At 41.3% G+C, this 22,551-nt stretch overlaps 1 protein-coding gene across 4 annotated transcripts; it reads right to left on the reverse strand.

Annotated features, from left to right (window-relative positions):
- Nucleotides 1–4,994: 4,994 nt before the first annotated feature.
- On the reverse strand, nt 4,995–22,234 carry LOC135250097 (chordin-like protein 1). 4 transcript variants are annotated; one of them, XM_064326031.1, is made up of 12 exons: nt 22,047–22,234; nt 17,984–18,136; nt 17,125–17,237; nt 16,660–16,753; nt 14,168–14,313; nt 13,968–14,061; nt 13,320–13,387; nt 11,258–11,426; nt 10,657–10,851; nt 9,008–9,178; nt 7,929–8,018; nt 4,995–7,520 (listed from the first exon to the last, which is right to left on the reverse strand). In XM_064326031.1, the coding sequence occupies exons 2-12, from the start codon at nt 18,078–18,080 to the stop codon at nt 7,390–7,392; spliced, it is 1,368 nt and encodes a 455-aa protein (XP_064182101.1). In that variant the 5' UTR covers nt 18,081–18,136; nt 22,047–22,234; the 3' UTR covers nt 4,995–7,389. The 4 variants fall into 4 exon arrangements, with proteins under 4 accessions (XP_064182101.1, XP_064182099.1, XP_064182100.1 ...); XM_064326029.1 differs by lacking the exon at nt 22,047–22,234 and adding an exon at nt 20,603–21,014; XM_064326030.1 differs by lacking the exon at nt 22,047–22,234 and adding an exon at nt 20,603–21,014 and having other exon boundaries at nt 17,984–18,161.
- Between the last annotated feature and the right edge of the window lie 317 nt (nt 22,235–22,551).

The raw sequence follows: 22,551 nt of genomic DNA on the forward strand, positions 1-22,551 counted from the left end.
GTAACTGCTGGCCAGGCTCTCACCCCTTTCTTTTGATCCCTTCTTCCTCGGTGGACCAAGAAAAAAAAAAAGGTGGCAGAACAAGCACCAGTGACCAGCTTTGGCTTTCAAAGAGGGACATACAGTGCAGGATAAGTAGGTTTCAGACATTGGGGAGTGGCCTCTGTTTATCTGTTTATTGAGAAATTGTGCACACCACGGCAGTTTCAATTAGCGATTCACAGCCATCTTGATGGAGGACACTGGCTACATTTCAGCACTCGAGTGCCACGGGAGGGGGGGGGGGGCAGGGCAGCCCGCTGACAGTTCACAGCAGAGGAGGTCTGACACCACACTGACCACAAGGCAGGCTATTTTAGAGACGCAGGAGGGGACGCGATATGCCGACACTGACAGCAGTGAAAAAATGTGCGTGTGATTTTCCCATCTCCTGCAGGACACATGCAGTTGAAGCTCTCCTTCTCAATGCACTGAAATGCCCCACGGGGGGGAGAGGAACCCTGACTGCACCAGTGTGGACTGTGGCCAGGGGTCCCATATGGTATAGCACAATTGGACATAGTTTAATGCAATGATTCACAATAAACGCAGCTCAGCTGGTGGATTATGAAGTGAACTTAAGGCAGCGCATAATATGGAGTATGTGCATGCTAATGTGTCTCAAATTGATAAGGACAAATGGGAATCAAAAAGGGATAAAAATCATTCCTTCTTTGGGCAGATTCTGATTTGCGTATTTGGGAGTGGTAAAGAGCTGTACAATGGATGATAAAAAGGACCAGATGCTAAACTAGCCCCCTATCCTTCAATCATGTTGTTCTTTTCCAGAGAGTTTTCCACTGCTGGATGAGGTAAGCCTAAACATGCTTTTTTCGGTTTATCATCCCCTTTCAATCCCTCCTGATTTCAGGGAACACGCACCTGTTGCTTCTCTCTGGCTGACAGCTCAATTGAGTTTCATGCCTTGTATGGAAGTACCCTCTCCATGCTAGAATTCATGCAACATCTTTTAAATTATGACTTCTAAAACCATTATTCAGCATAAATTCAGTCCAGTCTGCCACAGGAAAAAAAACGCTCACTTACGCACATTTTTCCAAATGCTGTCTTTTGAATTGTAAAAATATAAAAAAGAGAAGGATATATAGGTTTTTATTGCTTTACAACCCTGTCTGACTGCAATGCTATAATTTTATTGCCAAGCTGTCTGCACGTCTGTATGCGTCTATGCATTTCAATCTATGAAGATTTAGATGACCGACGTTCTTACCGTTCAGTCAACAACACCAACATACAATGACAGTGGAGGAGGGGGGGGAAGGTGGGAAACAAAAAATATCAACAAAGGTCACTTGACGCCAAATGACATCTCAGCTACTGCAATGATTGCAAAATGACATTCAAGTGGCTCAAATGAGGAAGATGTTTTACTTAGGGGCTTATGCCAGCTGCCTTTACACTTCCAGTGATCGCAGCTGAGAAACATGTAAGAAACAAGGGGACAATATGTGGAGTCAGATAAATATTCTCTACATGGACATAGACAAGAGAAAGAGAGCTCCTCAACATATTACATCACTGCCAGTATAATCTTACTTCTTGAGAATTTTTTTTCCAGCTGGTTTGTGTGCACTGTTCAGTACTCAAAGCCTTTATAGATGTCCTACTTCAGAAAAAAGTAGAGAATTTTCGCCTTTCAGCAAGTTGAATAGGATTATGACCAATAATGACCAATTCCACCAATTCTTAGTAGAGTTGATGTTACACATCTTTCTTTTAAATAATGCATATCTTGTTCAGTTTTGTCATTTAAGGCCTGCGTAAATCAGCTCATTATTAGTCTACACCCGTCTTCCATCACTAGACTCTGAAGGGTTACAACACTGCGTTTTTAGTGACGATGCTTTTGAAGCGTGAGCGGGACATCAACGGTAATCTTTCATAAACTCTAATCCCTGGTAAAAGAAAAGAATGTGTTAGAGGGTGAAACAGTGTGTGATAAGTCTGGTAAAAATGATGCTGTCGGAGCCATGTATGTTCTCTCTGAAACCAGGCCCCTATGAATTCTGCACATGTAACATTGGGGCAAAGAAAATATTGCTCTTTATTGACTTAGTTAATCACTCCACAGTCTTAACGTACCAGCATAACCATCCTAACATCACGTATAGACACTCAAAATATTGCATCGGTGGAGCATCAATCATTGTTAGCCCACTTAAATGTAAAGTGAAATAATTTTCAAAATGCTTAAGATGATTTCAGTGTGTTCTTAATTTTGATCTACAGGTATTAAAAAGAGTTCACTATTCACCAAAATGTACTTTTAAGAAAAAACAAAGACTTGTATTTACTTGTAAGTCAAGGTTAAATTCAAATGTTGTTTGAAGCCAGGCCTCAGGTAATGTCCAACCAAAGCTTATTTTAAAAGAAACGTTTTGTTCCCGTTTTAAACGAATGAAGTCCAAAGAACCGAAGAGGCAGTGGTAGGAGGTACTACTAGTCACTTGGAGGACTGTAATACTCCTATAGGACTTTGTCATGTCATCCCTTAAGATGGATGTAAGCATAAATTAAAAAACACATGATTTCATTTAACTGGTCCTTTGCGACCATTCAAACGGAATTATCTCGCATTACACTGAATCTGTGAGTTACAGCTGTTTTTTTCCCCACAATGGTACACTGGATCATATTATAAAATGTGGATGAATTTTCAATCTGATTGTAGTGATATATCACCTTCTTAGTTGTCATTGAGTCATAGCTGCATTAACAGATGGGGCCTACTCACGCATCAGTTCAATAAATTGAATGTTTTAATGTAGTTCTACCAGACCTTTAGGACTAACCACATGATGGTAGTAGATGATTCAATGGTGAGAAGGTGAACATTGGAATTGGACATCTGTATTTCTGTAAGAGTGTACTATGTATTTGTCATATTTACAGATGAACAACATGACCAATGTACTGTACTGAATTACAAGGGACATGAAAAACCAATAGAGGTTATGGAAATAATTTTCAGAAAATCGTGACTAAGCCCATTTGTGTTGTGTACTGTATTTTAAGTGTACATTCCCTCCCCCTACCCCCCCCCCCCCCCTTCCCCATAAAGGGATGTGGAAAGGCATGTGTCCCCAGTGTACTGTCTGAGTGATTAGGTAAGCAATTCCTGGGATGGATCAGCGATGAGGTACCAGCATGGTGAGAGGCAGGACGGCTCCAGCAGGGGGAATGGGGGAGTTGTTTTCCTTCATATCACGTAGGGCTTTTAAAAAAGGAGCCTATTTCCAAGTCTTTTCAAGGCCCTTCTCCCAGCGTCTCCGCCAGCCAAGCCCTTTGGATTCCATTACTCTTGATGTCACGAATGTAGACTTCAGCTCACTCATCCAACAAAAGCATGAGGGCCCAAGTGTCTGCTATCCATCAGGCTTAATCCAGAGGCATGATGGGCCTTTCAGGGTGCAGTCAAATCACCAGTGTCAGCTGCATAATGGGCTTCATCTGAGCCCTTGTGTTGTGGCTTGGCTCAGGAAATCATCTAATAGGCTTAGAGCCTTTGATAAATCTCAGTGGAAGAAGAATAAGAAAGATCAAATGTAAACAACAATGATGGACCAGACATATCGAGACGTTTGCACATGAAAATGTACGCAACTGTAGCCATACATGCCCACATGCGCGCACGCAAACACACACGCACACACACACAAGTTACAGCAAAGCAGCCCTCCTGTGGCTGGTTTGCCTTTTAAAGAGCAGCAGAACATAACTTTCATTATTCCAGTCCAAACCAACACATAGGGCCACAGATACACTGCACATATCTTCCTTTTTAATTATTCATCCTGTACTACCTGCGGCGACAGTTACACTGCATACCAACATCAGACAGCAACAGGGTAAACACCCAGTAATAAATTAAAGTTAAGGTTTCCACAGGCCAGTCAAGTATATGAAAACAAACTGCCACTTCTATGTTACATAGAGCATTTCTCTTCTGCTTCAGTAAGGTTATACAATGAACCTACATTTTTTTGTTCTTTAGTCAGTACCTATTTGCTGTGAATCAAATCAACAACCCTTAAAGGTCCTTGTGAGATCATCTGGCAGGGCTAGCTGGATAGGGCCACTCCCAATAAAAAATGGAGAGGATCAAACAAGAAAAAATGTGGACATATTTCTTGTATCAAGTTTCCTAAGAAAAATCTAATTTCCTTAGGAAAAAAATTTAAAACATCCTTAATTTTAAGTATGCCAACATGCATTCCATGAAGGTTGCTACGAATAAAGAAAGCTGTCATTTCAAAATAAATACTTCATGACAAGGATATAAAGCTTTAATTAGAAGATAAATACTTTTTCACAAAGGATGGTTCTTGCTCCTTAGCATGACACAGATACTTCAGAATCAGCAAGCCCCTTTCAACACATGCAGCATCATCGTAGCAAGCACACACACACACACCTGACAACAGCCCGACATACATTTTGGGTCTTGCTTTTGTTTGGTCTTACAGTGCGTAATGCTTTCATGAAGACTGCGAGTTGTCATCGCCCAGGATTTATTCACAGCCTGCATACTTTCGAGCCCTTCATCTCAGATCCAACACCAGAAATGAGGTTTAGCACATCAAGGCCGTCTGTCAACCCCAGTACAAAAAAAATAAAATAAAATAATAATAATAATAATAATAAGAATAAGAATGGATGGGAATGCATCGATTGGAAGGGGAAGATTATCGACCTGATTCTCAGGCCCTTTGCTTGTTTCTCTTAAACTAAGGCATTGGTCTTTTTATCCAAGATGTCAGTACATTGCATGACAGACCGTTTAAACATGCAAAGAGAATTCTTGATCACAGTATAAGCCATAATTTGAAAGATATGATAATGACATCACAAAAGAATTTAGAGTGGCATTGTTATTTGTTTATAACATCTTCCATTTGGGGTGTTTCCAATTAGGGAAGAAAAAGAAAACTTAGCACACTGTGAACGCTGCTTTTAGTTTAAAACAAATGTTAATCTTTGAGACAGATTTTTGGAAAGGCCATTTTTAAACGTCCAGCTGATTGGTGAAAACATTCCTCCTCGGTAATAATGAAAATGTGTTTTTAACAACATATCAAGACATTTATTTATTTGTTTTATGGGAGTAACCCATGAAATCAAACAAGAGTGTGACCACAGCAACAGTCCACATGGCTTACAAGTGAAAATGATAAAATGTGAATCATCACTAAAGTAAGCAGTCAGCACAGCATATAGCATGATACCAAAAACAGAATACAGGCAGATACTATTGTGCTTCCTCAATGTTGAACTTTCAACAAAATTACACACATGGTCAAAAAACTTTATTGATACAGTCAATTTGACTGCATCATCATCTTATTTATATCTCAACCGGCCTCTCTCCATACATTTGCAGTTATTAATATGCAGCTTTAAATACAACTACAAAAAAAGAGCATGATGATACAAGACATGTCGAAGGCAAACAGGAAAGATCGTATACAGTAAGAGATTGCATTAGCCTGTTACATTACAGTGCTTCCAAGCAGCTAAATAGGATGCTTCCACTGTCATGGTTACGGTATGAAATAAATGACAGACACGTGTGTCTGACACACTCCATTTTGATCAGCACGTGAAAGGCAAATTGTTCAAGCACTTTTCTTTCACCGTCAGCTCCCCATTTCAGTCTTAGGTATGGACAGTATTTATTTTTCCTAGGCCAGCTCAACTGAAAAAGACTTTAAATGGCTAACTGACGTCAATGATTGGTTTGAATAATCATGACACAGTAATGAATATTAGAATTTACATTAGAGTTCAATCGTTCTTAGCTCTGAGCAGGGTTGAGTATTAAACAGTTGGTTGAGTATTAAACTGTGGGTTGAGTATTGAACCATGCATTTAGTAAGATCCTCAGAAATATGGAATAAACAGTGCCTTGTCTTCTGAGCAGAGTCATGAGAAACAAAGTGGAGAGACAGAAAAGACAGCAGGTGTAAAAGGAGACCCTTGCCTGAGTATCAGCACTGATTCAGCAATGACAAGCGTGGCCAGCTCTGGAACAAAGAGCCTATCTCATAACACAAATATGAATTACATTCCAGCATTGAGCATAATCCTTTTTCTCAGTCATCATTTGCCCCTTCCATACAATGAACCCAAGGAACCTTTCTCTTGCCCAGGTTAGGCCTCGGGCCATCCTATCAAAGGAAATACAGTTGAACCTCAGAATTGTGGACAGATCATTCAACCAAACAGGGCATGAACCTAACGGGAGGAAACGGCATGTTTTTGCTGACTGTCTCTATAATTATCACTGATGCAAAACACGCAAGCATCAAATGGTAAATGAGTCGTTCCATATAAAAATATAGAACAGTATCAAAATTATATCAAAATTTGAAAAGGGGATGTAAGATTTTAGGATTGTCCTGCTACCATTCAAGTCTCAAACATCTGTCAATCACCCACGTTTGCTGCCCAGATAGTTTCAGGACATTTTCCATAACTACAAGAAAGTGGCATCGCTACTACTGAGCGTAGCAATGAATTATATAACAGTGACTGGGAGCGAGCGATCGAGAACTATTCCAACCGAGGAGACTTGATTAATGGCTCAAAAGACTGTTTCCTGGCTAGACCTCTGGAAGCAGCACCATCACACCCCCTGCCGACTGGCACACTGACTGATTTAGGGAAGCCAGACACTGGTTTCCTTAAATCAATCATAGTAGTTGGAATATACATTTATGTTTTCCCGTCTCTGGAGACTGACTGAGAAGATGTATTTAAAGCCTTTCAGTTCTTACATCATAGTTCAGATTAACCCTGCTGAACCCAGAGTGCCATTACTGGAAATAAACTTGTCTTCTTCAACGAAGATCGGAGCCCTGCCTTTTCTTCTTACAGGGAAAATCTTAGCACTACTGCTTAGAATTCAAAGTGAGAAAGACACCAGAGTTTGATACAAGGGCTAGAACTAAATCGATTTCTAAAAGAGGCCAAAGATAGCAGGAAAAAAGCTGGAAAGCTGACAGGGCTAATCAAAAAATTAATCTGAATTCTAATGAGAGCCTTCTTTCTTTCTTGTCTGATTGTTGGTTATTAACCTAAATAAGTTTCATAGCTACAAAATGAGAGAAGCCTGTTTAAAATATGAGGCTACAGTTAAATTAGCATTGCACTCGATAAAGGATTCAAAATTCTTGAATTCTGACTGACCCCCATTTCCACAGAGTTTGTGTCAGAAGTTCTAGTGTAGTAATAGCATATTAAAAATAAAGAGCTAAGCTCCACCCCCCGACCCTCGACCCCCATCCTCCACACGCACAGCCCAGCCTTCCCAGTCCCAGTCCTTCCTCTTCAGCAGTGGTTTTTCTCGGGCTTGTCCAGGAACAGAACCCGCACCAGGTCCTCCAGCTCGGTCCGGCACAGCCTGCTGGCGCACATCTGACTGATCTGGGTCTCTCCTTCGCGGAAGATCTTCCACCGGCCTGTCGCCAGAAACCACACACGCATTACCATAACCCATCAGGCATGCAGAGTGCAGAAAAAAAACAGGACTGTCAGCTAATCATGGCCTGTGGTTAAAATAAAAATAAATTTTAGGATAAACACAAAATACTTCCTATTTATCCTAAAATGTACATTTATTCTTTTGATGACACGCACGTTTGCAGAAAAAAAAACAGGTCTGACAGCTTATCTCAGCCTATCGTCACAACAATAAATATACGGTTTACGATAAATGCCAAGTATTTAAATTTTGTCAATGATTTCCTGTCTGGTTACAGATTCACGGGGGGCCATTATTGGTCCCTGCCAGCAAAATTTCAGTGTCAACAGCACTTCCTGTTCAGACTGTGAAAGATGCGCAGACATGGAAGTGCTGGGATACGTACTCTGTGTCGTCCGAGTCAGTGGCTTGAAGTCGCTGCGTTTCCGGAAGTCCTTCTTAGGGATCTTCTCAATACGGAAGTTCTGCAGCACACCTGCATACAGAAATTTGGCGGTGTTAAAAAACGGTTTTAAAAACATTACTTGCAAGTTCCATTATTGCTCGTACATGGCTTTAGGGAGTTTCAGAGCCTTGGTTTACAACTACAAGTTAAGAAACAGTGGAAGTTGCCAGAAAGAGGACAATAAATGAACCTAAATGCACATACTTTTTTTCATGATCACTACATTTCAATCTGCTATATCTCAAAAAATCAGTCAGTTTGTTTATTTCAGAGAATCTTGTCCAAGCCTACAGCCTGAATCACTAATACTCCATGGCGGAATGTCACTCTTGACTGCATCAGAACATGTACATTAGGCCTTCCTTTTTCGTGGTTGACTCAGAGGGCAGTGTGCGGGCTATCTGTACAGTGGAAATGTGCGTGGTGCTGTGATGCCAAGACCTCTTGAAAAGACAGGTGAGGAATTCCACAGAGGGCAGACAGAGAGAGAGAGAGAAAAAGAAAACAAGCCGTGCCCATCATCAATCTGTCAAGCGCCAGTGTGAAATGGATTGCCACCCTTACGCTCCCTCCACTCCTGCACTCCCCCTCTCTTTTATGACTTTGTAAAGCTAATTTATTTGCGCCCCTATATTTTGTTTCAGCAGCTGCTTCGGTGTGGAGCCTGGCGACTTATCCATAAAATCGGCATGAATGTATAACTGCACGGCAGCAGACTGTATACTTGCATGCTCCTCCCTCACAATGCAGGAAGCAGAAGGATTCAAATTTGGGTCAAAAAAACATGTTTGATAACAGAAGCACAGGCCACTTCAATTAGTCTGTTATTTCTCTTTTAAGACCATGCTAGCCAATTTATTTCCCCTATCAAAGGCTGTGTTCCCGCAAACCAATTGTCAGGCGCTTCTTTGAAGTTTAACTGGAAACTACAGTAACTCATCTTCCTTTAGTGGTTTTCAGTATCAGTATGGCTGAAGTAACCTCCAGTTGCACACACAAGAGTTATTCTTGGGGTTTACCTTTGTCAATGGTCCAGATGTGCAGCTCGACTTCGGGGGGCTGCTCCGTCTCCAGGGCGATGGTCCTGATGCTGGCCCCGTCCCCAGAAGGCAGTGCCTGGTACACAGGAAGCGTCTCCTCTCCGCAGAAGTACTCCTTACTCCCTTCCTTGCTCAATGCCAGCTCCTCCACTGTGGAGACAATGTATGGAGTCTGACGCCCAAGAATATATACAGACTATGCAGAATCCAGCTTACTCCAAATTTATACAGCTGGAAGTACAGATGTACATGCAGCCCTTGGAAAACATTTAGTCTGTGTATACAAACCGGTAATCAATCATCACATCAATTGCTGAAGCGAACAAATGCTTCAGCTGTTATTTGGACCATCACTCCTACTCTGTCATCGGAAAAAAAACCGAACCTTCCCTCCATTATTTCAATAAGTTTGTAACAGAAAAAAAACAAAAAAAAAATAAAAACACATCACCTATTTCCTCTTTCTTTGTAAAGTGTCTTTGTGATTCTTTGTCTCTCTGTAAAAAGCACTATACAAATAAGACAGAACTGAACTGAACTGAACCGATAAAACCCAAGACAATAAAAATGAATTAAACTGAAGTACCTGGACTTACAACATAGAGGTTGCAATTTCAGAGACAGACAATTTTTGTTAACATTTGGAATGCTTGTGGCACTAAACCTAGATAGCCAAAATGGCAGAGCAACACACGTTTTAACCAGGCCATTTAGAGGGATTGTTTGAATTCCGAACGAAAGCTAAATAATCCGTTTTGCTTAATAATTTGCACCGCAAACCTTTTTGCGATGCCAGCCGTCTATTACACAAGCAGGTTAAATAAATACGTGACTGTCATATTTTCCGTGGTATCTCGTTTCACTGCAGCGATTTAAGTTGTGAAACTGGGCAGCGAAGCGTGACGTTACGTGGCTTGGTCGGCTGTTTGCGAGTTGCAGCCGGGGCCGCAGTAAAACCGACTTGGATCGGGCTCCTAGGCACGGCTCCAGCTTCAGACAATAAACCAGATTCACAAACCTCTCCCGTCACAGGGGCTTAACGGTGAGGTTTTCAGCGGTGGCTGGAGACAGCAAATAGCACTATCTCGACACGCTCCTTGTTTTGTACGTCCGCGTTTTCGTATAAAGCAGCACGCGTGTACCGTATGTGCTTTGTCTCGTTTCATTCCATTAAAGCAGACGGCGAGTCTAGATGGGTCTAGCGTGGCCTGTGCTCCTAATAAAATATTTTTATTCGCTTATTTTTTGAAAGGTGGCCAAGTGAGCTCAGTTCTCCTTCAAATCCTCTAGGAAAATGTAGAAAAAGCGTCTGTTCCACTGCAGCTGAATTGCCAGGGGACACTGTGCATTAACCAGTCCAACCTCTTCTTGGTCGGCATATTAAATAAGCAAACGGTGAGCAAACTGACCGTGAGGTCTCAATAAATCACGTATGTATACAAGCCTCAACAATTACACGAGGACACTCTCCTTGGGTGGACAAAATGACATTGATGGAGGAACAGCTGTGCGTATGCCTGAAATTAAAAAGAGGGAAGCTGGGAGTTGAAGTTTCCACGCTTTATGTACATTTCCTGTTTCCCCAGGCACAGAGTTGTGTGTTTATGGACACATAAGAAGGAATGTACCTTGACAAACCTTGCAGCACTTGCCGTCAATCTTCTGTGGGTGCTTGCAGGGGTAGACGTCCGGGCAGTGGATCTTCCGGCACTCCTGGCGGGTGACGTTGCAGGTGCAGAGGACGCACTCCATCACACCGAAGGAGCGCAGGACGGGGTGCCAGGACTCACCGTGGGAGTAGGTCTTCCCATTGGACACACACACTGCAAGAAAAAAACAGACAGGACAGCTAGGGGTGCAATGTCTGAGCTGTGCTGCCAAATGAAGGAATGTTCAGGTTCTTTCATGGTGCCCCTACTCCTGAATAGCAGTCTTAACCCGAGAGTGATTGAACAACAATAACCCAATTGGAAAATATGCCTCAATATCCAAGAAATTGAATACCGTCCCAAGATCAATGATTTCAGAGCATTTTTTCTTACAGTATCGACTATGATGCAGGATCAGTTTCTAAAGGCAAGATTTGGCTCAAATGTAAACATGAAGCTTCTCGAGATCCAAGCAATTCTGTGAAATGTCAAGAAATTTAAACTCTCGATTTTATTTTTCTGAGTTCGAGCACTTTCTAGGATTTTCAAAGACCGTGGTGATGACACACTGAGCACTGACCCTGGCCGTGCTGGTTGTGGCTGTTGATGAGGATCTGGACGGTGGTGCCGGCAGTCTGCTGCTGGTCGCTCAGGAGACCGCGGTTGGGGCGGAAGCTGGGCGCGCGGGGCAGGCTGGACAGCGAGCGGGCCGACAGCAGCTCGTACTGCGCGCGCTGGTACGAGTGTCTCTGGAACACAGCGAGAGCTCCCCCCGCTCAGTGTGAGAAACGAGTCATCAACTGTCTAAGCGATTTCCAAACCTTCATAGTCCACAATCTATTTAATGACTAAATACAATAACCTTGACTTACAGCACAGCATGTGTTAAAATATAGATTTAATATATGGCTAAACAAAAGCATGCGCACTGTTGCTAGTGCAGGACATAGGTAGAGCATATAGTTTGACTGGGACAAATTTCAATCAGAATGTTGCGTAGCCGATATATAAAGAAAGGTCTTTTTGTCCACAAACATCTTGGGAACAGCCAAAACCCTTTCCCTCGAGCCATCAGTGGATCACAGTGCACAGTTTCGGAACCCTGACACTGATCTGAGTCAACAGAGTCAAATTTGTAACACTCAAAATATTGGATAAAACAAAAATTCCTATCGCTAGCAAGAAAAGATTTAGGCCTGGATCATTAGCAATCACATTTTTTCCACTGAATCTATGAGAGAATTCATTTGGGCAAAGATCATTTTCAGAACCTTTTCCAAGCTTCTAGCAATCCAACACCGAGGTCGGATAAAACTGCGACCTCTGAATTCTAGCCACCATTACTGTTTTTGTATAAACCCTAGTGAGGAAAGCTCAGGCGACGCAGCATTCAGTATTCCTCATTTCCCTACCCTTTTTTCATTCTTTCTTCTAATGGAAAATGAATAAACATCCGATGGTAAAGAAATTATTTCATGTCCATGAAAGAATTCAAAGACCCTACCATTACACACGAATATAAACTTGGGTACAGAGCCTGAGGCTAGGGAGGAAACAGGGTCACAAAAAACCGGCAGTTTCTTTTCTTTGTCATTCAATTTTCAAATTCACTTCTCCTGAATCATTCGTCAAACATAATGGTGGTTCAATGTGAGAGGAAATGTGTATAGCCTGATCCAAAAGTGTGGCATTGCGTGTTGTCAAACTGCCATTTGTATTTAATTTCTGGCGGCAGTCGATGATTTGTTCACACTGCATGTTTTTCAACAACAACAAAAAAAAAGTAGAACACTGCCAAAATACGCCAACCAGAGAAAGATTTTTTTGTCAATCTTCCCATTAAAATGCAGAAAATCCATACAAATGTAATTAAGTTTCATGCCTGTTCATATTTTATCCTATAACCAAACTATTTGAACCTGAATGCATTAACTCTAAAATGTACCCACTGTAACAGTCCAAGAGCAGCCTATTAAAATGCTCATGCATGAAATATGCCACAAATAACTCATTGTTAACTTGAGTTTTGGACCACAAAGATCAAAATGCTATACTGGAGACACAGAGACTTGACATATTTGCCAGAAGTTTTATATATACAAGCTATACAATAAAGTTTATACAAGCAAAATGGTGCTAATTGGTAAAACAATAGAGGCACATAAATTATATACACAAATACTGAAGCACATACAAACACAGTTTAAAAATAGAAAAATGTAGAGAAAAACAGGAATTTAATCTCTTTTTCCGTTTCATCCTTGAAAAAGCTAACATGAACTGTATTACATATTTTAAACACACAAAATTTGTATATTTTGTTTTGTAGGGAGGGTAAAGTTCAAACCATGAGAACAGTGCGTGTATGGGTGTGCGTGTGTGTACAATGCAGGGACCATGTGAATAAGTGGGTGCATTTGCGTTGTGTGCGCACACGTGTTTGTGTTTATGTGCGGTATGTAACTTGTGGGTATGTACATGCTAATCTAGCATACAGCACGTGTGAGACATGACTAAGAGCTTGTGAGTGAGGAAATCGAGGCTGCGTCTGATCGTCAGAAGTGCAGGGAACCCGTGAGAGCAGCCCAGATCTCACAGGAACAGCGATGCCAGTGTGTGTGTGTGTCCGGCGAGCAACATACTGCCTCTCTGTTAGCTGGCTGCCGAAAGCTCTCGCCTTCCATCGGGTCCCATGACGTTTCCCCATCACCTACAACCACACAAATGCAGACACACACACACACACAAATGCACACACACACGCACACACAGGTACAGACACACAGGCACAGATGCACACACATGCACACACACACAAAAATCAAAAGCAAAATCAAGAGCAAAAAGCGTAATTTTTTATCATCTTACTGACTGCACGACTGACTGCATGGACAGAGTGAGAAATTCATCCTAGTGTGATCACAACTGATTGATATACCATGACACACTCCTGGATCCCTGATGCTAACTTGAAAAGCTCAATCCCTGAGATTCAATCAAAATATTGAATATGCAATTCAATCAAGATAAGCATTTTCTATCAATCAAACTTTGTGGTGGCCAACTTTCTACTTTAAAAGAGCTTCCGCCTTCAGCACAGACACCACCATTTTCAGGCCAGACCTTTTACTCATTTCAATTTTTTGTTTAAATTTTGATTGAATTGTACATGCCCATATAGTGGTAAAATGTGTTTTATCGAATCTATGGGATGAGTGCATTTGATTAAATCTCACCAGACATGTTTGAAAATAGGCCATTGAGGAAACATTGTCCCCGGTATACTGCACCTTTACAAACCCGACAGCAGGACTCTGGGACAGCGACGGGAAAGGGACAGGTGAGCTTGGGACAGGTGCGCAGTCTGCAGTACACGTTCCCTTCCTGAAACGAAGCCCCACGCCACCCTCACAATTATGCACAAACACTCAGATCACAACCCCAACTCCAAACAGGAGGGCAGCTTAGCCCTCCAAACACGCGTACTCACAGAGCAGCTGCACTGGGAGCACTGGTTGACTTGACGATTGGGGAAGAGTCCCTCTGCCACAAACACCTCCCCGTGCTGGTACTGCAAACCGCTGTAGTTACAGGGCTTTCCCCCCACCCGCGCCAACAGAGGAGACGGGGACACCTCTGAGGGAACAGGCAGAGACGGGTCCGAAAACGTAAGGCACCTTACGTCAACATGAATCACAAAGCAAACTACGAGAGATTCTTCAGGTTGAGTTCTGTTAGCAGAATGAGGGGACATAAAAGGAAATTAGCAAAAGGTAAATTCCGTGCAGACATCAGGAAGAATTTGTGGTCAATGTGTGGAATAGCCTGCCAGGTCACGTAGCAGAGGCAGAAACTCGGGGGATTTTCAAGACCAGGCTTGATATGGTGTTAGATACTATCTAGTCTGTAGGCAATCAGAGCACCAGGTACAATTTAGTCAGGAAAATGGTGAGCATTGTTACGCTAAATGGCCTGTTCTCGTCATCATGCTATGTTATGTTGTGCCGTGTTATGTAACATGAGCTTCACTGCACAATGTCATAACAGGTACTTCAAACACAATAACTCAAGTAAGTACGCATTTCAGTTTGGAAAGGTGGAAAGTGACTGGCACAGATAGTGATTTACTGGGTAAGACTGTTATGAAGTGTTTCATTATATGAGACAGTGCATCTGTATATCTCAGCTATGCAGTCATTCTGAACTGTTCACAGGAAGGTTAACCCAATATCTGGATCTATCTATTGTATCAGCATCACCAACAAGTAATTTAAATGACTTAATTACTACAGTAGAGGCAGACAGACAAGATGACTGGCAAGACCAAATGACCAAACGTGAAACAACTTCCATAAATATGTTTTGATAAGAGTGATCGGTTCTGTTTGGCATACAGTAACTGTAATTATTTAAGGTCATTAGCGAATTTAGCTTACGCAGTTGAGGAACTGATAAAGATTCTAACACCTAAGACAAACCATACAATTCCCTGTTAATCTGTACGAGAATACAGGGCTTCATTTATCAGGCATGGAACTGAACAGAATTACCACTAAATTAGTTATTTCTGTGGGTGCTTCCACTCACACAGATCAAATGGTACAAAACAGTCACATTACGAACCAATTTCTGGAAATGGCTTTACATCCTAAACGGCTTTACACTGTGTGCTTGGACACGTTTAATATGCACAAAATTCACATGCGGAAGGTTTCCCTTCAAATTATGTGTTTGCGTAAGTGTGCCAACATGGTCTCACAGTCAAAACAAAATAAGCAGATTTTTTTCTGGATCAGAGATAGAAATAAGTAACCCAAAGGTAGTCAAAAAAAATAAAAATAAATAATAACCTTTGGTTATATCCAAGTTCCCAGGACACACAGAAATTCAAAACAAATGGCTTAATCTGATTTTGGACAAAAGAAGCTCCAATTTTGTTTATAAGAGTGCATGGGGTGATCAATCATACGTCTTACTAGACCAAACATCAATATACTGCTCCTTCAGACAGACCAGTCTCCAGTAAATTATCTTCAGGGATTGAAAAATTCTACGCCTGCCAACAGCCTAATACATTTTTCACTGAGCACTGAACTGGAACACATTCCCTCTAACACTGAGTAATACTGCAAAATGCTTTTAAACCAACAACTGCAAGTAAGTGTGTTTCGGGTGTAAAAAAAGTATATAAACATTTTGCATTTCAAACAGACATTATGGCAAGCATATCCTGCAAAAAGCCAAACCAGAAGCTTGTTAAAAAAAACTGCTTGTTGAAAACTGGGCTTCACTGTGACCTTCCACACAGCCTGGTATGGGAGGCTGACTGCTCAGAGGTAACTCTGGCTGGTAGTTCCCCAGGGTGAAGCCGAGCCAAGAGGGGATTTCAGTCTGAGACTGTCCTGCTCTTATGATGTAAGACCATTGATTTGGTGCCTGCACTCTGCTTACGTCAGTCGTGCAAGAAGTAGGAATGACAAAAAAAAACAAAAAAACATTTTAACCAGTGCATACACGTGTAAGCGCACACACAATAAAACACTTAACATCAAGGTGAAACACATTCATTATGCCGCCCCTGCAGGGCTGATATCTAGCCATAACAAAATGTTCATAAATAGTGTCTGCAGTGTGCATACATTTGCAGAAGTTTCCAGGCAAGTTCCAGCTTTGATAAGGAACACATTGTCATTAGAAAACGTGTATTTTGTTTAGAATTAAATGTGTGCGTGTGAATGGCTATAATATAAATATAAATGAATATAAACCGGTCCTTGGCGACTGGAAAGTCCCACCACCACTGCAGCATACGGCGGAGACATTCGGTATGTTTCAGCTACAACCCAAAGCTAAAAGACTGGGAACACAAAAGCACGGGCCAGACACAGAGGTGTGTTTACGGTGCTGTAAGAGATGCTACTGAATGAAAGCCAGTGACATGCTAAAAGCTCAGGCTAGAGACAGGGGCAGTGAGAGTCTTACCTGGGCATCGGTGGCAGCACTGCTGTGGAACTGGCACAGGACTGGAACATGGCAGGGGGGGGCACTTCACCCGGTTACACAACACACTGCCGCTCTGCCAAAGACACTCAGCATGAACCTTAGCCTTCAGAAAGCACCGTACTAAAAAAGGCAGCCATTGCACCTTAATTTGGTTTCAAATTGTACACCATGTTTGGTTTAAAATGGAACACTTGCATGTTTATCTAAACAGTTTGGGTCCACTTTATTTTTTGTAGATGAGTGGTTATACGTAATGCTAAATCAAGCCCTGTTAGCTTTATCCTATGAATGGAGGTGATAGGTCGTCACAAAAAGCACCTTGGAAACAAAAAAGGCAGCATCTGTGCACCGACTTAGCTTTTGGTCATTTTTATACCCTGAGAACGATAACGACAGGATAGGACAGTCACAGACTGACAGTTGAAAACTCTGTTCACTTCATACCTCAGAGCAAAGGCAATTGATGCAGTAAACGTATCCGTAGGGCTCCAGGTACGGATGCCACCTCTCGCCCACTTTGTACTTCTTCTCCTGGAACACGCAGAAGGAGTCGGACTCTGTGCGGAGAGAGTAAGAGCGGGTTAGATGTCGGGTTAGAGCACACTACAGCCCGCTGTTCTCTCCGCAGTCACGGAGTGTGTCGCTGTGTGTCTTGGCATCACGGCCCCCGTCACGCTGCCTAGCCACACTCCAGACCCTCTCAGTTATCACTTCCACTGCAAACTCGTGGGCTGTTTCTTTTGGCCCCTCTACACTATATACACAGCAAGGGCAATGGTATTGTTTCCACACTGGACCCAGGAGAAGCTCACTAATTGTCCTTGAACAGAAGTATTTTGCTATTGCTATCATGAAGATCCTTACTGACCGTTCAGTTACATTATACACACGTTGGAATTTAGTAGACTGTCTTGTCTGGAAGCGACATTTAGATTAGCGTTTTTAACACAATCTATTTTTGCAGCAGGATATTTTACTGAAGCAATTCAGGCTAAGCACCTTGGCCCAAGAGCACAATAGCAGCGACCCAGCTGGAAAATGAACCTGCAACCTTTGAGTTACAAGCACAGTTGCCTAACAATTTTACTACACCGCTGCCCCAGGGAGCCGTCCAGGGAGCGTCAGAAAATAGCAAACATCACATAAACTATCTGAAAACGCAGGATGCAATCCAACTTCAAATGGAGTCATGATTACCAAGCCAGGTATTTTCAAAAGCTCAGGTTAACAGTTCACAAAGGAGGGAGGGAGGGGGGCAGGTTTGGGGATATCAGCACAGCAGGTTTGGAGGTGGGTAACTCACGCTTCAGGGAGACTGAGCGTACTCCTTCAATTGTGCCCAGCAGGACAATGCACAGCAGTGGGAGGTGCAGGTCTTCAAACCTTGAGTGCGTTGTCATAGTGCCAGTGGACCAGACACCTGCTCCACCAAGTGGGTCCCGGGGTTTCTGTGAGACTGGGGCGGGGGGGAAAAAAACACTCTGTTCCCCCCTTTTAATCACCTTAAAAGTCAGGGCTGAGAACACTTGAATCTAGAGTTTCTTTAAAAGTCTTAAGAAACATAAAGACGTAATTACAGAAAAAAATGATTCATGCCACAGGACTTAATCAGAATGACATTTAAAATCTTTCCCTCAAATGAAAAATTACAAGTTTTTTCTCATTTGAAAGGCTGATTAATACTCCAATTTGGTCTTAAAGCAGAGAGAGAACACTACATTTTCTTTCTCAAGCCTCAGCTTAAATCATACTTTTTTCTTTCATTTTTCATAATCAGTTATTAAATAAAAATATTGGAAAATGCAGTGCTTTGGTTTAATAAATATCCAGTTACAGGCAACAATGTCACAAGAAACAAATATATGCGTCAAATAAATCTGAACAAAAGACCATACACAGAAAACCCTTTATACACGCAATTCTCAAATAAAGCATGCCAGGCCAACATCATTCTTAGAATATTTTCCACTTTTAGGGAAGGCAGTTCTATCCCAGGAAAACGTTGATGCACAAAACTAATATCTGGTATTCACATTTTTGTAAGCGTTCTATTTTTGAGTTCAAATGAAAGCACTGTGAGGCACTTGGACTGGCGTTCAAAAAGATGTAGATTGCTCAACGTACTGTGCAAATTGCTGTCAGCTTTTCCAGTTTTTTTGCATTGTGGTTTGGGAGCTCCAGCAGAAATTCCAAATCACAACACTGTCAATCATAACCTGACTCCATCTCTCAGAGGCACAATAACAATAACATATAGGATTAGGTTCAGCAGGACGGAAGCAAAGCATTGTGGTAGGAGGACCTGGGCCAACCACGTCTCTGGGAAGAACAGATCCGGCTCATGCAAGAAGACATGGAGGATGTTGGACAGGTAGAGGGGGAAATGCAGACAGCAAACCCTTGCTTTATCATTACCCGTTTTCTACAGGCCTACATACTTTGGCTATACTTCAGTGTACCATGCTCAAATACGAAACAGCAATTCTCACCTTGGATTCAAACCCTCACCTAATCTGAATCCAGTGCTATGACCATAACTCTTAACTGCAACATAAAATTTAAGTGGTTGCGTGCAATAAATACAATACTTTCCCTGCAGATGAGCGAATTGTAGGACAGGACGGCCTGGTTCTGGAGAGGTTCATTCGTAACCGTTCCATCCAAGTCCTCATTTATTTTAGCATCTTGGCAGCCAATGAGGCATACCTTCATGCACTAGCCCTCTTTCAAAAACCACAGAGTTCACATTTAACCAACTGCGTTTCCAGCAGATCGTAGGCATCAATCCGACCAGCCAGGCAGCTAGTGGGGAACTGCTGTTTCAATAACATCTAATGTTATCACGCCTCAAACCTAACTACTGCCCGCACAATGGAGGTACCATACAAATATGTTTAATAATACATATCAGTCAGTTAAAAAAAACTGTGGTCAGATGCGACAGTGTTTAATTAACCTGTGCAAATACATTTTCTAAACCAAACTTATTTTAAAACCTGAAGCATTGCACTGTTTTCACATCGTCACGGAACGCGGCAACATTAAACTGCTTATTATTCAATTACCAAACTAGGTTGCCTCCAACAACCCCCCTTTTTGTTTATTATAAACCATCTGTTTACGCTATATTCCAATGACATAAACACGATTCATGAATTTGAATTGACACATTACTTTCACAATGACCTAGGATTATTAATACTGACAAAAGGGGAGGCCTACATGTATTGCATGCATTCATATTCCGAGGCATTCCAAAACAAACACAAACATTTACGTTTAAGCTTTGAAGTCCACTGAGGCAATGTTATATGTACCTTAAATGTATTACATTTATTAATTTTTTTAATATTTTTATTTTTATTTAAAAAAAAATTTTTTTGCGGATTGATAATATTTGCTGGTACACAGATGCGCTTGCAGTAACAGGGGCTGGGATACAAATACAACAGCCTATTTTATGAGACAAATTTTATTTCACCCCATGCATAATCGAGCAGTCAGTTGGTATAACTGTCAGATAAAGCGAATGCCTCTATAAAGTAACTTAATACGGTCGTAAATGTATTCGGTATTACTCGTTCAATCGCTCACCAGGTAGGCTACCTGATTAGATTTCTTCAAAATTTCCTTAGTAATGGTTTGATGCTTTAATCTAGGCTACTACTTTGTATCAGCATAACATGTATTAACATTTTAAAGCACGTTTTTTTCAAACGCAAAGTAAAGCGTAGGCTAGTTGCAACTCCAAGATAAATACCCCACAGTGTGTACGATAGTTACAACTGTTGCCTGAAACTTACCATGGTCATTAGGACAGATGCACACTCTATCACACGTATCGGTGTATACTGTTATATTTATAGACACATTTCAAATAAATGCAAAAAGTCGTTAACGGATCTAAGAAAAGGCTACTCACCAAGACTACACTTTCTATTGGCTTGTTTCCGTAAGACTCCACTCGTCTTTCGCAAGTAAATAAACCTTCTTTATCTGAGCTCTGTAATTCACGGCACGCACCCCCTTTTGTTTTATTCAGCGTAAACCAGTTGAAAAAGTGTTCTGGGCAAAATGTGACCAAAGCGCAAAAAAAACCGTATGGGTCCAGATATTGCGAAATGAAGGCGAACGTTTAAATTCACAGTAAAGCAAACGGTGTCATTTCGGACACCTGCTTCCCTCCAAGCAAAAGTAGCCAAAGGCACTTAACACACAAACTGTATAGCACTGATATTCCTTACAGCCGCATTGTAATCTCATCAGTGAAATATAGTCCGGGTTCTAGAAAAAAGGAAAAACCTGACAACTTTTTTTTTCCTTCTCCAGACTGGCCAATGGTATACAGCGGGTCTATTAAAAGTGTTTTGGGTGCAAGGTTATTTTCTACTGGAGCGGTTCAGCATGAAGCTAGGCTTTGGTATTTTACAAGGCTAACTGTTTGCCTCCATGGAACATCTTCTATTGCTAATAAAGAGTCGTTTGTGCATTAATAAAGATACTGATCTGTCAAGTACATAGGGCTTTATTTAAAAAAGAGCTCATTATTATTACCAGCAGTATATCAAGCAAAGAAAACGATTATGCGAGTGATGAGATATTATCTTTAGAAAAATAACGCTGACACAAAAAGAATAAATAGACTATTGCTCGGCTCAGTGCAAGGAAAACTCAGGATTTTACATTTTTCGTTGTCACTTGGGTCCACAAAAATGCCCATTGTTCTGATACACGTCCAGTCCATTGCGTATAACAAAAGAATGATACAAATTACGACAGATATGTCGCTAGTTATTAGACTGTGATCTGAGGAATGACATTTGAAAATAACTTTCCCCAGCAGAAGACCATTATTTTCACAACATATTTTTATCCAAACCGCAAGGGTAATTTTACAAACATTAGGCAACACATTTTATTAAGCAGTTAGATATAACTGTTTTAAACGTTTCTAAAAGTTTCACAATATGCCTACGTTTGGAGATTAAAAGTACTTGCACTGTTATATGCAAACTAGGCAGATCCAGAATCTAAAGCCTAAACAATTATTTGGAGGACTTGCTGTTCTATTTCTGATAGCCTTATTTAATAAGTGGGCCGGAATTTATGCAAGACAATCTATGCATAACAGCCAGTGCTGAGAAACAAACACACTTGAACAACAAGCTCGGTCTGCCACTTAAACCAGGAGGGCAAGGAGAGAAAAGTGTCCCATAGTCACTGACATGTCAGAAAAGGCCAAACTCCTAAGCATTCAAAAAAATTATTATTTTCATAGATAAATAAAATAAACAATTATAGTAATTTAACTTAGTTTCACGCACAATACATTTTTTACCAGACCACAAACTATTCCTGTGACTTACATATTAAGAGTGGAATAACAGCGGGTGTTCAGCACACCATGTTCTGTTCAGGGAGATGGGCAGCAAGTCATTTCTAAATCTCCAGTTGCAGGTGGACACTGATAATATTCTAATTATAATTGAATTATGAATTAGCGATCTTATACTGGTTAGCTAAATCTTTTCTTGTCAAATGAATTTTTGTTCAGCATATTTATTATAATCCTGTAATTGTGCAATATGTGCTTAGGCTCTGCTTGAGCTGGCCAAATGCTTAGGTAAAGAAGACCCCACAGACTGCGTAATGAGAGAGGCGTTTTTTTTCCAAAAGGAAATGCTGTAACATCCATTCTGTGGACGTTTATTAATGACAAGTTATTGAAACAGTTAGGCTAGCCTCCTGGTTCACCTTACAACTGGGATAGGCAATGCCGGAAACACAAACTCAGCCAGTTGAAACTTAATCACAACTGGATGCAGGCCAGTCAAAACCAATTTATATATATTTTCCCCCCAATTAGTTGAA

The sequence above is a fragment of the Anguilla rostrata genome, chromosome 3, assembly GCF_018555375.3.
Source record: "Anguilla rostrata isolate EN2019 chromosome 3, ASM1855537v3, whole genome shotgun sequence".
Taxonomy (NCBI): domain Eukaryota; kingdom Metazoa; phylum Chordata; class Actinopteri; order Anguilliformes; family Anguillidae; genus Anguilla; species Anguilla rostrata.